Source organism: Uloborus diversus, unplaced genomic scaffold, assembly GCF_026930045.1.
Source record: "Uloborus diversus isolate 005 unplaced genomic scaffold, Udiv.v.3.1 scaffold_422, whole genome shotgun sequence".
Lineage (NCBI taxonomy): Eukaryota > Metazoa > Arthropoda > Arachnida > Araneae > Uloboridae > Uloborus > Uloborus diversus.
In genome coordinates, this window is record NW_026558596.1 from 64,886 (window position 1) to 81,034 (window position 16,149).

Here is a 16,149-nt window from a genome sequence, read left to right on the forward strand (position 1 = left end):
AAAAAAAAAAACTTTGAAAGTTAGTTATTTAAATTAAAAAATTTATTTTTTTAACTATTTTTTTTTCTCTCTCTTTAAGAAAATTCTCTTCTTTCTGTTTAAACTTCCACAAGTGCACCACAATTCCTTGTATTATTATTACAATTTAGTTAAACAGTAATTGAGTAATTGTCCAGAAGATGGGCACATGTTCTATGTTTAAAAGCCTGACATATGCCCGTCTTCTATATAACCTATTCAATCATTTAAAATATTTTGTATTTAATATAAATAACCCAATTCTTAAGATATTTGTTTCAGTTAACATAAAAAGAACACATTAAAAAAACTACTACTACAGTGAACGCTGGTTCATTGAATCAGTGGTTAATTGAACCAACCGCTTTAATGCATCAAATCGTTAAAAACAGAACAAAATCAAGCTTTATTTAATTAGACGCTTTTATTGAATCAGTCTCTTTATGCAATCTAATGAAAATTGTTTAGGGCAAACGTTATTCATATAAGTGGCGGCCACTGTACTACAAAAAAAAAAAAAAAAAAAAAAACACCTTATCTTGTTCTTCAAGGGATAATGTACTATGCAGTGGCAAAATAATCCACTTGTTGTTCTTCTCTGCATATTGCTTAGCAGCTTCTTCCACAATAGATATTTCAGTCATTCCACTCAAGAAGATCAGTAAATCACCCCTTTCATCTTCAGGGTATTTATGATCAATGAGGCTCAGTATGCGAATGTAAGGAGCAGGGTTGAGCTTCCCAGTCAAAGACTTTTGTTCTTCTGGAGTGACAGGACAGTACTGAACTTGAATAGGAAACAGTCGCCCAGGAACCTGAAATTTTGTTTTAAAAATGGAAAATACTGAAATGTACATGATTAAATATCTATACATCAAATAAATCAAAATTAGTTTAAATCAAAGCACAATCATACTGCACTTTAATTACAATGATGTCATGAAATATTGTAAAATTATTAAAAAATTTCATCTCCAAGACTGGTTGCCATCAAAATCAGATAAAAATGCCATCATAATGTTCAAGGACGGAATGGTAACTAATATCATTGAAATTCTTGCAGGGTACACTGATTTACTTTTTAGGGAAATACACAAGTGAAATTAGTAGTACAGAGAGAACAGAAACAAAATAGTAAATTGTTACATTGTTTCAGTTTTGGTTTGATACTTTTAAATTTTAAGGTGGTGCGCAAAAAAAAAAAAAAAAAAAGACAGCTGCAAACTCTAACCTTCTATATTGATTCAGACAATTTGTTTTTCTAAATACAATGATATGAAAAAGTGGCTAGATAAAACTCTTTGATGAGCTGGTGTTGTGAAGGGAGGATGGGGAGTGTATAAGAGGAAAAAGTGGGTTGCACAGAACTCAAACTATCCAAACTTCAATCACACAAACTCCTGATTATCCAAATCTCTTTCAGGATCTCAGAAGAAAACAAAGATGGAAACATACTGCAATTCAGAAAATAATGATTCTATCCAGTGGATTCCCTCCATTAAGTTCGTCAAAAAGTTAAAGCTTTTAACAAGATATTCAGCAAGCAATGACTTTCGCTTAAAGTACAGCATGTTCACACTAGGCTAATGTGAGAAGAAACACAGAGAAGAACCAGAAGACACATTTTTCATTGATTTCAGGACTCAGGAAGAACCGAAGGAAAAACCGGTTTCGATGACGAGACGAAACAACAAGGCGAAGCCCCCGACCTCCGACGGCTCGGCCGAAGGAACATCGCAGCGACCGCCGACTACGTACGAAAGGTCAACGGAAGAGATTCTGCGGATCTTGCTTGATGAAGATTGAAAACCTAGTCAGCCACATCCCAGAGCAGACTCCAAGTACTACGCCAACAATCGAACTCTGGATCTTGAACTCTACATCAAGTCGAAGCCCTTTCCATTTGACAAAACGACTATAGAAGAATTCCAATCAGCGAACTCCATACTGCCAATAATAATCGAAAAGGAGGAAATGCTCCCCTTCAAGGAATACCGTGATATAAGTCAAGAAATGCACAAAATGGACTATACCCAAACCAATAAAGCCAAGGACGCATAATAAGAACAATTGCCAAATTTATCTCCGTCATCGACGAAACTAGAAGGGAAAACATAGCCAGAGAGGACGTTGATATCCTCAACTACCTGTGGCAAAAATACTCCGAAGCGGTTGACAGATCCAGCGACCTCTACTACGAAGACGATTTTGAAAAAGCTAAACAACACATCGAAAAACTGGAAAAAGAGCTCCAACTTACCAAATCTGAGATTGAAAAACAACATAAAATCCTAGAAGCAAAGAAAAAAGAATTTCGTGCCCGCATCATACTCTCCAATATCACAGACAGCCTCAAGACGATTGACGACCTAAGAGCAGAAACTGGAATAGAACTAATGGCCAAAATACAAAGAGACGACCTTGCTATCTACCCTCCAGACAAAGAATCCTACCAAGTCGTAAGCAACCTCATAAAGGAAAGAGGACTTGAATTCCACACTGCTCCCCACCCTGAAGACAAGCCTGTAAAGGTGATCATCAAAGGACTACCGATAGACTACAAAATTGACTATATCCAAGCTAGACTGGAAGATTTGAACCTAACAGTAAATTCCATTAAACAATTCACCAAAAGACCCGATAACTCGAAAATCCCAATATTCCTGGCGAACCTCAAGAGAAGTCCTGAAAGCTCAACCATATACGACAAGGACATCACTTTTGGACCATTTATAGCACACACGGAGCACCTCAAGAAAGGAAGAGGCCCCTCCAGTGCTACCGATGTCAAGAGTTCGGGCATATGAGCCTGAACTGCCACAGGAAAGAGAGATGCGTCATCTGTGCTAAAGAACACCGAGCAAGAGACTGCCCCCTCAAGCAACAAGGAATTCTCACCTGCGGAGGCATAGGCGGATTTAGGAATGAGTTCCTGGGGGGGGGGGCAGGATGATTTTTTAAGCAACATTTTTATTGCCTCCCCCCCCCCCCACTCCCATGTTTTTGTCTGTTTCCTGTGATGCCTAAGTCCATGCTTTACTTTTTCGTGTGTCGTTTTCATTAATGTGTGTTTTCATGCTGTCCTTTTTAAATTGACTTTAAGAGAGGGAGCTGGTATCAAAAGAGTGACACAGGGCTCCCTTTTAAGTGGGAAATAGAATATCTCCAATTTTAGGAGGCCGGGGGCTTCTCCCCCAGAAGAAATTTTGTAAAATGGATATAAAATTCTTCATTTTGAAGCCTTATAAAGGTTAACTGGATAGCCATAGAAATTGATAACTAGATTATACAGTTGTACAGTATTGTTCAAAGTTTGTAAGAAACAGCCATTTTGAGTTTGGAAAAAAAAATATATAGATTTCTCATTCCAACAACCTTTTTTTTAGTGCAGAAAACGAAAAGGAATAGAGGTAGTGTATCATTTTTTTTCCTGGGTAAACAGAAAAACAATATGCAGTAGAAGTAATTGGAGCCCACTTTGCTTAGGATTTTCAAAGACTTATCTAATTATTTTCAAGGACTCTAGAATGAATAAAAAATTTTAATGCACTTCATTTGTACTTTCCAGTCTCTGATATTTTAGTACTTGATTGTAAATTTTTACAGTCCTGTTCTAACTTTGTGAGAAATAGCTATTTTAAATTTAAAAGAAAAAAGAAACCATAGATTTCTCATGACCACAAATTTTCTTCAGTTGCAAGTGGGGCAGAAAACGAATAGAAATTAATAGAAGTAGTGTGTATTTTTTTCCGTGCTAAACAGATAGACAATATGCAGAAGAAGTAAGATAAAAGCAATCAATACAAAAGAATTTCCAAAATACTGCATTCGGGATTGAATAAATAGCAAGATATGAAATATGTGATTCACAAAAATTTATTTCAAATAATATGTTACCAACGTGAGAACCCTGATTTTTACATTTTTAATACAGGATGTGGCAATGAGCTGAATTTGACATATGTTGGCATTCCTCCCCCTCTACCATTTGTTAGAAATATTTGAAATTTAAGGTTTGTAGCCACACGTTTCCAAATATTCAAGGTTTTCAAGCACTTAAAAATGAAATTAGTTTTTTCAAGCAATTTCCATTTTTTAAGGAACGAATCATGAATTTTTTTGGGAGTTAGGGACCCACTTCAAAGCAGGGGCCCTAAGCAATAGCTTGTTTATCTTATAGGCAAATTCGGCCCCATTTGTAATTCATTCTTACCTACAAACTTTTGCTTGGTTTTTTTTTTGTAATTTTTATGAAAATTTGTCAGTTTTTACGGTTAAAAGATTTTTACGATTTTACCAATCTTTGTTAAGCTTTTATAGACTTTTATAAAATTTCAGCAAAATTTTCCAAAACTTTTGATGACTCAATTATTTAGATTTCAATAATGACAAGGACTGACTCACTTAGACTTTGATGATTATGACTTTTTAAACAGTCTTTTTATAAAGTAATTAAAATTGTACTCTTCCTCTAAGTAAAAAGATTCATTGAATCAAAACACTCAGATAACTGAAATTTATTCAGTTTGCGATAGAATTTATTTTCTCTCTTTTTTTAAGAGAGAGAGAGAGAGAGAGAGAAGGAAAAAAAACTATGTTTTTTAGAATTTCTCAAAAGGCCAATTAATCTACTAAGAACATAAATATTATGCACAAATATACTTGAAATGTGGACACAAATCATAATGAGTAGATCGTTCTGTCAGCGCAAATGGGGGGGGGGAGTTTTTCCCCCTTTGCTTTAGGTTCTAATTTGTTAAAACAATTGTCAATTATTATAAGTGTTGCAGCTTAATGTATAGCTCGTTTAGCCTATATTTTCATTCATATACTTGCCCAAATGGTTTTCAGTCCAAAATAGTGAATTAAGACACATTTTCAGCACCCCAGTGACAGCTGTACTATTTATTTAATGTTCGTTTTTTTTTCTCTTTTCTTTTTTCCCATCAGAAAAGGACATTCGCTTTTCTCTTCATTTTCATTGAACTATTCAAAAAAAAAAAGTCATGATTTTTTTGTTTTAAGATTTTGGAAGATGTGTTGTTAATATATAAAGTCCTCCCAAAACTGGGGGGCATTGCCCCCTATGCCCCCCTAAAAATTCACCCATGCCCTTCTAAACTATTTAAAAGAGAAAAAAGAATATTTTTTTTTTTAATTTTTGGAAAATGTGTTGTTACTACATGAAGTCCTCCCAAAACTGGGGGGGGGGCATTGCCCCCCTCTGCCCCCCCATAAATCCGCCTATGTGCGGAGGACCGCATGTTGCCAGCGACAGAACCTGCCCTCGACGACCCGACAGCAACCGCCGGCCGACGCAACAGTGGACCCACTCCAGAACCTACGGCCCGCCAACTAACAGCACTCACCGGCCAACTCAACAGCGGACCCACCCCAGATCACACGGTCCGCCCCCCTAAAGATGTCTACACCACAGGGAAATTCCATCAGCCCTGGCATCCTGCTTCAATTAAAGACTGCCCTGCAAACCATCGAAGCACTCCTACCCTGCGCCTAACTCGCTCCTCCAATTCTCCAGTACGCGACCCGAGCCTGGCCCAGCGACCAGCGAGCCCTGTGCTCACACCTCCGCCCCCAGGTCCCCTGGGGGGACCTAATGATCTTTTTTAGGCTCCTTGCCACTACGTCACCAACTTCGCCAAAGATTCAGGAAAAAGGGAGTTAATTCTCCCTACCCTGCTGCACATTGGATCAGATCAGATCTAGGCTAATGTAAAGTACATGTAAGTAGGTATAACGTGTAAAAGTGTTGCATTTTCATTTGACTAATTTAAAGCTCTTTTTTTGTCAAAAATAGTTCTTTTCTATTATTTTCAGCATACATACATTAATTAATTAACATAGAAAAATTTAATGATCTGAATTTTTGATAATCCAAATGAGGTGGGGGGTTAGCCCCAATTGATTTGGACAATCGGTATGTGTATTTGTGAGCCAGGTTCCCCAGTGTGTACTTAAAAAAGCAACTACATTCATGCTAACGCGATAATATGAAAGTCAAAAATGAAAACAAAATTATTAAGAGAGAACATGAACTTCAGCTGCATAAAGTTAATGCTAACAAGACACTACTTTATGCTAACATGATAACACTACTTTTATACTAACATGATAAGATGAAAGTCAAAAATGAAAACAAAATTATTAAGAGAGAATATAAATTTCAGCTGCATTTAAAGTTTTGGAGTTTCGAAAGAATTTCTTAATTAAAACTTACCTGAATAACAGGGCAGCCATTGAAATATTCGGAAAATAGATCAATATTGATAGTTGCAGACATCAACAATATTTTAAGATCAGGCCGTTGTATAGTTAAACACTTCATGATTCCTAAAAGAAAATCACATGACAGATGCCGTTCGTGGACTTCGTCTAAGATTACAACACTATACCCAGAGAGCATAGGATCAGATGAAACTTGACGTAGCAATAAACCTTCAGTCAGAAATAAAATTTTTGTATGTGAAGTTTTACTTTTTTCAAATCGTATTTGATAGCCGATTTCTGACCCATACTCATTCTGCGTTTCATATGCAACTCTCTTGCATAAAGAAATACAAGCAATTCTACGAGGCTGAGTGCAAGCTATGCTGCTGTAGCCAGCAGCCATCAAATACTGAGGAACTTGTGTCGATTTACCACAACCAGTATCACCAGCAACAAGAACGACTGAATTGCTCTCGACAGCTTTTAATATCGCATTCCTGTACTTGAAAATAGGCAAGTTTTCTTGTGATTCTTTCAATTTTCTCAATTTTTCTTCCTTTTGCTTTTTGAGACAGTTTAAGTAAAGCTCAATAATGTAGGCAAATTCAATGAGGTGATGACTTGTCAAAGAGGATGAATCATCATCATTGAATAAGTAGCCACGCATCATCATATTCTTCAATTCTTCTGAATCAATACCAAAGTCAGAATTGGCTTTTGACTTATCACAGATATTACCAAGATGACCTGAAAGAAAATATTTCATTCAATTAGTGTAATCAGCGTTGACTAGCAAAAGTTATTTTTATTACTTATTAATTAAAAACTAAATTAAATTAACAGGACATTAAAATTATTTCTAAAACAAATAAATTAGGCAACATTAACATCAGGAACTCCCTGCAGTAATAGGACAACATTGCACAGTTGTCTCAAGAAGATGAGACACTTCCCTCAATTTCTACAGATTAATCAACCTCTGCCCCAAAATTCAGTTTGTGCACTGAACTTGCTCTTTACCAAGTGCAGGTACTTATTGTTTGAATTATGTTTTTCTTGATTCATTGCAAACAAAATAAAATTCAAGCTAGAATGCGAGACCCAGGCTATTTTCCAAAATCCCACTCAACAGAAATCTGCAAGCAACACTCATAAAAGTCCAACTTAACATTTGAGATCAATGTTGATAGTTGCAAACATCAACAAGATCTTAAGATCAAGTTACACATGCCCATAGTCCACATATGCCTTATGGCTTATGTGGACTTCATCTAAGATTACAACCTTATATCCAGAAAGCATGACATTAAATGACACTTGATGCAGCAATTATCTTTCAGTCTAAAATAAAATTTTGGCAGCATATACCATCTTAGACTTTTCAATAGTAAAAACTATTAAAGTATACTCATAAAAGGATTCAGCAGCAGTGGGTAGTAAACAACAAAAATATAATTTATTTTCTTTCTACAAAAGAACAGCTTGCAATTCGCTCAATGAAAAACCATAACATCCAAAACTTTAAGTATGTAGTAAACTTTAAACCATTTCAGATTCATGATAAATTTATTTCATGTCATTTTTAAATACACAAAAAGAGCAAATTTTCAAAGTTTCAAAAAACCTAAAACTATGGGTGCCAAGTTATTTTTTAGTTTTTGTTTGATTTGACATGAAATGTATTAACAACAAAAATAAGGTTAAGAAATAAGTACATAATTAAAAGAAGGAATAGCATAAGCTAATTTAAGGTAGCATTATGTTAAATTCCTTTCAAACTTTACAAATAATTAAAACAATTATAGGATGCAAGAAGATTGATATCTTAAACCAAGCATGAATTTTTGAGAAATTTTACTTTTTGTCTCCCGGTTTTTTTTACATATCTTAAAACTGATAGATGTTTCAGTTATTTCTCTACTAGCACTAAATTACAAGAAAACATCGTTTTGCTCACGAGTATATGGAGAAAGTGGGGAGTTCAAAGCATAAATCATGAGTTTTGAGGGCCATGAGGAGAAAAAAGTAAATTTCACGAGTTTTTTCAGGATGCTTATGAACCCTCATACAACATATAAAGCATAAAAATGATTGGGCTAGCCCTTAAAAATATTGAAATAAAGTTTTAAAAATATAAGCGAATATGAAGCAAGAGCAATGGAGGATTCTCCTTAGCTTGATAATGTTGCTCAACACAATGGAAAAGGAAAAGAAAAAAAATGTATAGAAAAAATAAGCACGAATTACACATTAGTGTCAGTTCAATGCAATGCTATTAAATCAACCTATATGATGATATACAAGTTCAATATCAAAATAGTATGGACTTATGTAATAAACTATGGGCTAGGTACTCAGAGTTCTATGAGTTTCAAACAGTATTTAAATACTTACTACTTTCGGCGGCTCCCTCTCTTTTCATATACGCTTTTAGCTGAACTTTTTGATACTTCTCAAGAAATATCCAAAAATCATCATACTCAGAGGTATTTCTAAAACAAAATTATTATCTTAAACTTTGGAATGACAAACACTTTTATGAATTCAAATGACAGTAAATGCAAATATATTGAAAACAATATTAATACTATAATTGAGATACAAAGAATTAAATGACACAAAAAATATAAAACATGAATTCAATAGCAAAGATTCAACACATAAGAAAGTTTCTCAAACAAAATCTCCACGCTATAGTATGAGTTAAAGAATGAAGCATCATTTTCAATGAATATCTTTTATATTGGAACTTTCCATGGAACGTTTTTAAATAGAACTTTTCCATTTAAAAACCTTCCAATATTCATGCTTAATATCCAAAGACAATATAATACAATAAAGTAATACCCTTTTCAGACAAATAACATTTAAAAGTAACATTTGACATTTATAAAAACTGAATTGAAGATGAGCCAAATATAAAAGCATTTGTGAACTAATAAATATATAAAAAAGAGTAGCTCATATAGATAAAAATAATAAAACAAATTACAAATTCAATTAACCTGAGACACATAAAATTCTTAAGTCAAACTTGCAAGTAAAATGCCTTTAGTCCAATCTCCTGTTGAACATAAATATTTCTTTTAAAATATTGGAGATTTTTTTTACATAGAACAAAATGTCAAGAGAGTTTTGTATGGGAACAGCATGCAAATGAAGCTTTTTAAGTGGGATTTTGAAAAATGCTGCGGGAATCATTCAATCCTATGTTCTTCTGTGAATTCTGTGTAATATCGATTATTTTTAGGCATATATAACAATTTACGAGGGTAAGTCGCATAATAATATAATAAAAATACACTTTGCCATACATTACTTAGCTACAATTTTTTATTTTCCACATAATCTCTAGCATTGTTTCCATCGCTTTATCAGAGCTCCAATTCCAGCTGCATAAAGTAATTTGAGTTGCAGTCTCATTCACAGTAGGACGTCATGTTAATTGTCATTTGCAAATTGTTTACCTCTAAGATGTTATTTCAGCAGACTAAAAAGATGGATATTGCTTGGGCCAAGTTTGGGCTGTAAAGTGCAATGTTCCATTTGTTTGTGGCACTGAAACAGCTTGGACGGAAACAGTTTGCAATCAACATTCAACATGAAATTCAGACCCAGATAATACAAACACCTGAATGCTGTTTGCAGAAAAATCTTCGAAAAAGCGCCAACAGTTTTGACATTTTTAACATGGTTCTTTATTTATTGTAGTTCCCCCCTCCCCCCAGTATATCAGCTTCAGTGAACAGCTTCAGTTAAATACTATGAAACTGACACATTTTTTATTAATCACGATGTTTTTAGCACTTCACTTGCATAGAATTTAAAAAATTTCTGTTGGGCAATACAGTACGGCAGGTGTACAGCATTTCTTTCCTTCTTCTTCTCTTTTTTTCCTTTTTTTGGCAGAAAATTTTAAAGGATTTATTTGAGTTTGTAGACAGTTTTACATATTTTATCTAGGTTTGATGAAGTCCTGCTGTGGATAAGACAGCAGCCCAAAGAATTTTTTGTATGTGGAATCGGGCTCTGATAAAATGATAGGATAAGTTCATCAAGGTTGCAAGAGATTATGTGGAAAAATAAAAGCTACTTTGAAGTGATTTTTGGGGTTAAAATATATTTTTATTATCTTTTGTGACTTACCTAATGATTTACCCTCGTAGTTTTCAGAGTATTAAATTCAAAAAATACACAAAAGCTAACAAAAAATAAGAACCTCCTAAAATATATAATATGTAGTTATTTTAATATGTCATGTTAAAGAAATTCTAGACCTAAAGACAATTCAAACAAAATTGTTTAAAGCATCACATTACATGGCTCAGTTGAATGTTTAAAAATTATTTGAGTGATGTTTATCTGCTTTCTTTGATGAAACATAAAACCTTTCGTTTTTCAAAATGTATTTTAACTAACTATATTCAAAATGTAAACCTTTAAATGGTTTTATAAAAAAAACTGTTGTATTATATTTAGTATGCTAAAAGCTTTTTCAAAAGTTACATTTTGAAAAGCTTTATCTTTCTTGTCTACTTTTGTCCCAGCATTAGCTTCTGCTATAATGCATCAATGCTTAGAATTTTCATTTTGATTTCTTCAATCAATACTTGGTTGTATGTAGTGCTGGAAGAGAGGAACGTGGTTTCCCAAAATACTTGATTTATTGTTGTAAAAATAATGCAAATTTAAAGTAAGGTGGTTTCAAATCAACTTTTTTAAAGATAATGAATGACTACATTTTGAATAAATGCAGGCATAAGAAACCTAAATTGACTTTTTTTGGTCTAACAAAAATTCATCGACCTTGACATTAACCCTACAAAAAGGTGTGTACCCTTTAATGTTTTTCCATAATACAGCTCTAGTTTTATATGTTCCCATTTGTACTAGGCAGCATATTTTTTAAACCTCTATCTATCTATATATATAAATGGATGTATGTTTGTGGGTGTGTGGGTATGTGTGTATGTTCCTTATACAAATCCATAGTGTTCATCGGATTTCTTCCAAATTTGGCACAAAGGTAAATTGTTGCTCAGGAATTCATACAGGCGGGTTTTTAGAATTTTAAAAACACCCAAATTGGTCTATTTTCATATTTTGAGTCATAAAATTGCTCTTTTCTGCATGAACTAATTTTTGTATAGTTATGAATTTAATCCAAATGAAAAGCCCGTAAAAAACTGCCCTAGATGAAGTTTCTTCAAAGTTTCATTTTAATCGTTAAATTTGTGAATCTTGATTCAAAAGCAAATGAAAACGGTTATCAACATATAACCACCAGGAGCTATTTTAAATGCAATCAACACAAAACGTATCCTAAACGATGGCCATCAATGCCTTTAGCGATGAGCGTTGAAGCATGTTTGGCGAAAAAGCCGTAGATATAATAAATGATGCTGTAACATCGTTTATTAAACTGCGACCTACGAGGCCTCATGGGGTCCATCGATGCTACTTATGGTGCTACTTAATTTGAATGCTACCGTTTAATTATAATTTTTAAATATTGTTCAATTATAAAATCCACAACAGTAAGGCTTCGTGTAATTTTTGATCAGTGTTTATCCCGTTAATAGCAGGAAAATACAAACATGAGTAAGGTAATAGTATTGCATTCAATATTGACGTACAATCTTCGACTGCTTCAACATTAGACTACTTTTATTAAAACCACATCTCATTTCATCCTTGCAACAGAAATTTTATTTAATGTTCTATGATCCTTATCAAACCAATTTGCAATTTGTAAATTTTCTTTATACTATTGCTTGATTTACGTCGAATCTTTAAGTAATTCGGATCAACTATTTCGGTATTTGTGAACCTTGGTTCAAAGCAAATGAAAATAGTTAACAACATGTAACCACCACCTAATTCAGTTCACCTAAATTTCACAGAAATCTCTCCAGGTTATCAGAGACCAGGGGTAAAAATACTAATATGGGTAATGAATTGCAAAATCATTTTTGTGCATAGTAGCGTAGATTGAATTTATCTTTCAAGGGGGAGGGGGATAGTCATGGGGTTCATTACATGTACATAAACTATCATACTAGGATTGCTAATGTGCAGTAGAGTAAAAGACTATGCACCTTTAGACTCGAAACCACACGAAAATTTAATACGGCGGAATTCATAGTTTTAGAAGGGTAAAAGTTTCAAGTTTGAAAAATGTAAATAAATATTAATTTACATTTAAACTTTTAAAATGCATAAAATGTCTCTATTTTTTACGTAAACAAATTTCTTAATCGTTTAAAATTTTATATTACTTTAACGCTCGAAGCAATAGTACACCTGAAGGAGCATCTTCGTTGACTAGCAATAATTTTAAACCAGTTAGCGGGTATGAGGCAACTTTTGACACGAAGAGATTGCTACTGAAATGGGCATGATGAAATATTATGCCACATTATAAAGTTTTTTCGTTTTAGTCTTCATCGGGAAATTAGTTGAGCAAAGCTCCATTTCCAGTTACAAGTTCAGTTCGAAAACTTTTATTGTAAACAATCGAAAAATATTACTGTTTGTAACTACCACTAAGTAATTCAACCGTCATTGAAAAAATGCTGTAAGATAAAAATGGATACGTATCAGTGTTATAGAAGCAACTCTGTTCACAGTGGAGGGATAAGGTGAAACAATTTGTATCTCACGTATATCCGCTAATCGCAATACATCATTCTTTAAACTTCAAGAAATTAAAATCTCCAGAAAGACTTAAGTTCTGTATCACGATCAATAAGTGAGAAGGGCAGGCGATTAAGTACTTTAAATGCATGTGAAATTTACCTATTTCCCATATAGATAATTTTATGTTGCATGCTTAAAGGTTGGGTTCATTCAAAAATGTATTTTATTTTGCTGCTGAAAGGGGGACTAAGAATTGTATTTAGGAGCAAGATTTGAGTTAAATTTAAGAATTGGAAAATTTTGAATAATTTAACTTTTTAGTACTTGGATTAGGTTTCTAAACGTGGAAATACATTTCCTTTGTTTTGAAGCTGCGGATATGGGGAACAGAATGTGCAACAAGCTTTTGTAAAACATAAACAAAAGAATTGTCTATTATATAGTTGTAAGTAGACAAAACAGTGTTTTTCTTTCTTTCAATTTCTTGGCCTGCAAATAATTAAAAAAAAAAAAAACCGACGTGGAACGTGGATAGTGACCAAAATGTGCACGCCTATTTCTTTTTCTATAAGGCAGTTTAATTGACGGGTTTTATATAGTTCGCTTCATAAGTTCGCGTCTACATACTCCATTTTTAATGCTTTATGTATCTTAAAATAAAACTGTAACTGTTTTTATGGCAACTATTATTCAGTGGAACCATTCCTACCTTTAATGACAACTGCGCCTCTGCAAATTAAAATTTCGATATTCTCAAAGGAATACTTCAGAGCAGCAAACTTAAATAAGTGATCTTACTGCCTGCATCAGTTTGAGTTATCATGTACAACATTTACGGCAAGTGTGAGGTTTTAAAAATTTGAAATGAAATTTTCATCTAGACAAATTTTGAATCGTTGCAAGACACCAATATTAATATCTAACTGTCATTTTTACCTACGAAAATAGAAATTTGACATAAATATAGGAAAAAAAATGTAGTTGACGTATGTCTTTTTATGCAAGTTACACTTATCTAATATTACTCCATGGCATGCTACTAAATCACCACGGAAAGGGCTAACAGACACATTTTGTGAAGTAATTTATACTAAGTGAACGTTTTCTACGGAATGTGCTTACATTCCTGATTACTTACAAAAAATTATAAAATGAGTCTATCTAACACAAGAAACCTTGAAAGTAAAAACACCGCCAATTATCCGTAAAACGAAATGTTAACGGCTATTAATAACAATGACCGAATTCCTTATTTTCTGTACAGTGGACTATCTGTTAAAGTTTTTGGGCCATTGAGGATGATTTTCATATCTGAAAATATTGTAAGGGTGGCATATTTTGCATATATTTGTAACTGATAAAAGCCATTGAATTTATTAACGACTGTTTCTAGGAAAACACTCCAAGATATTTTTTTGCAGAATAAAATGTATGTGAAGAGTACTATAGCATGCTTTAATGTCTTGAGGTATACAAAACCGTCTAAGGCAGCACAATGATTTTCGTATTCGAAGCACCACGCAAAAGGTTGTCCCACAAGATATGCAAGACAATCATTTGTCTTTGCATTAAGACATTGGATGTACCGCCCGTCTGATTCAACCGCAGACAACGTGCCAGTGGACACGGCAGAACCAAAGAATATCGTTGACAGAACCCCGATAACATGTCTCATTGCTTTTTCGTTTTTACTTGATGCTATTTTTCCTGCAAATGCTCAACTATCTGTGCTATTTACAGTCTTTCAAAAATTTGAGCCTAGAGTGGTGTGAATGCAGTTTTTAACTGTCATTTAGATAGAATTCATCCATTTAATTATCTAAATGATATGTTGCATTGAGAAGCACCCGGGCAACGCCGGGTAATAAGCTAGTAAATAATAAATAACTACCAAGTTTGATTTACCATCTTATCACTAAATTCTACTTCAATATATATATATATATATATATATATATATATATATATATATATATATATATATATATATATATATATATATATATATATATATATATATATATATATATATATATTTAAAAATAATTATTACAGCAATAAAGAGAAAGAACTAAAGATATGTGATTAATATCATATTTTATTGCATTTTTATTTGATTGCATTATTAATCTAGAGACAAAAAGAATTATATGCATTATGTTTGCAAAAATTTTCCTAGTTTAAACAAACCTAAAAGAGCATGAAGTAAAAAATTGCAAATTCAATAGCATAAGAAATTACCTTTTAACTTTTCCTTTGTAGTCAAAGAATATTTTATTCAGAGTAGAGCGATAATTTTTCCATTGAAAACCAGGATGAGTGCATTTTAAATGCACTATCTTTTTGGATATTTCCCCTGAATGATGATCATCTTCAGTAAAATGACTTTTGCCTTCTTTCTCTTTCTGTTTCTTACAATTTCTTTCATATTTATCATGGTGTTGCTCAGTTCTAGCTCGTGAGATGTACTCCTTGTCATTTTGATGCTTGTGTTTAGACATAGTACCAACCTAGAAAACAATAAGGAAAAAAAAGATAATTAACTGAAACTTTACAACTGCATTTATCTTCCAGGCAAAATCAAACCTTACATTTATCATGTTCTGTAAATTATAAAAAAGAGAAATATCGAATTCATATGAATTATTACATGGTTATATCATGTGGGTATGCAGAGGGCAGGGGATCATAAGGTCTTGGCCCTCTCCTTAAGTAACTAAATATGACCTACAACAGCATTTTTGGGCATTCATGTGTCAAAATATTTACCTTTAAGCCACCATTGTAGAGAGAAAATTGTACTTTGCACAACCCCCCTCCCCCTCCTTTCTAATATTGACCCTCTCTGAAACTAGAAGCTGGATCTACCATTGCATTAAAACGCATTCCACAGGACTGTGTCCAGAATTTGATAACTACGCTCCTCTTAGATATACCTATATGACCAACTTTGTATGTATGTTCAATGTTCTATTTAATCAAGCAGTCCCCGAGACTTTATTGGTATCCAGCCATCATGTTTTTCCAAAAATACTGATTTATCATTTATTGAGAAGGACGAGATAAATAACCCATATTAGCCACGTTCACAACACACTTTTCGACCCGGTAAATCCCCGCTCTGGCTCCACAAAAGACTGATTGAAAAGTTCCCCCATTTCCATATAAAAAGAGGTTTTCCATTGTGTCACAGAAAGCAATTTTTACCCAACATCCTTAGTGGCTAATAGATGAACTTGTTTTGCGTAATGCAGTCTGGGTAAA

The 16,149-nt window shown here is 33.4% G+C and overlaps 1 protein-coding gene across 1 annotated transcript in view; it reads right to left on the reverse strand.

The window, feature by feature from the left end:
• LOC129233448 (probable ATP-dependent RNA helicase DHX34) overlaps positions 1-15,485 on the reverse strand; it is a 53,406-nt gene extending 37,921 nt beyond the window's left edge. Inside the window, exons 1-7 of the mRNA XM_054867474.1 lie at positions 15,477-15,485; positions 15,127-15,395; positions 8,641-8,738; positions 8,403-8,416; positions 7,129-7,146; positions 6,257-6,967; positions 552-833 (exon numbers count right to left, since the gene is read on the reverse strand). Coding sequence (XP_054723449.1) covers positions 552-833; positions 6,257-6,967; positions 7,129-7,146; positions 8,403-8,416; positions 8,641-8,738; positions 15,127-15,395; positions 15,477-15,485 — 1,401 coding nt within the window. The remainder of the gene's footprint in view (positions 1-551; positions 834-6,256; positions 6,968-7,128; positions 7,147-8,402; positions 8,417-8,640; positions 8,739-15,126; positions 15,396-15,476) is intronic.
• Between the last annotated feature and the right edge of the window lie 664 nt (positions 15,486-16,149).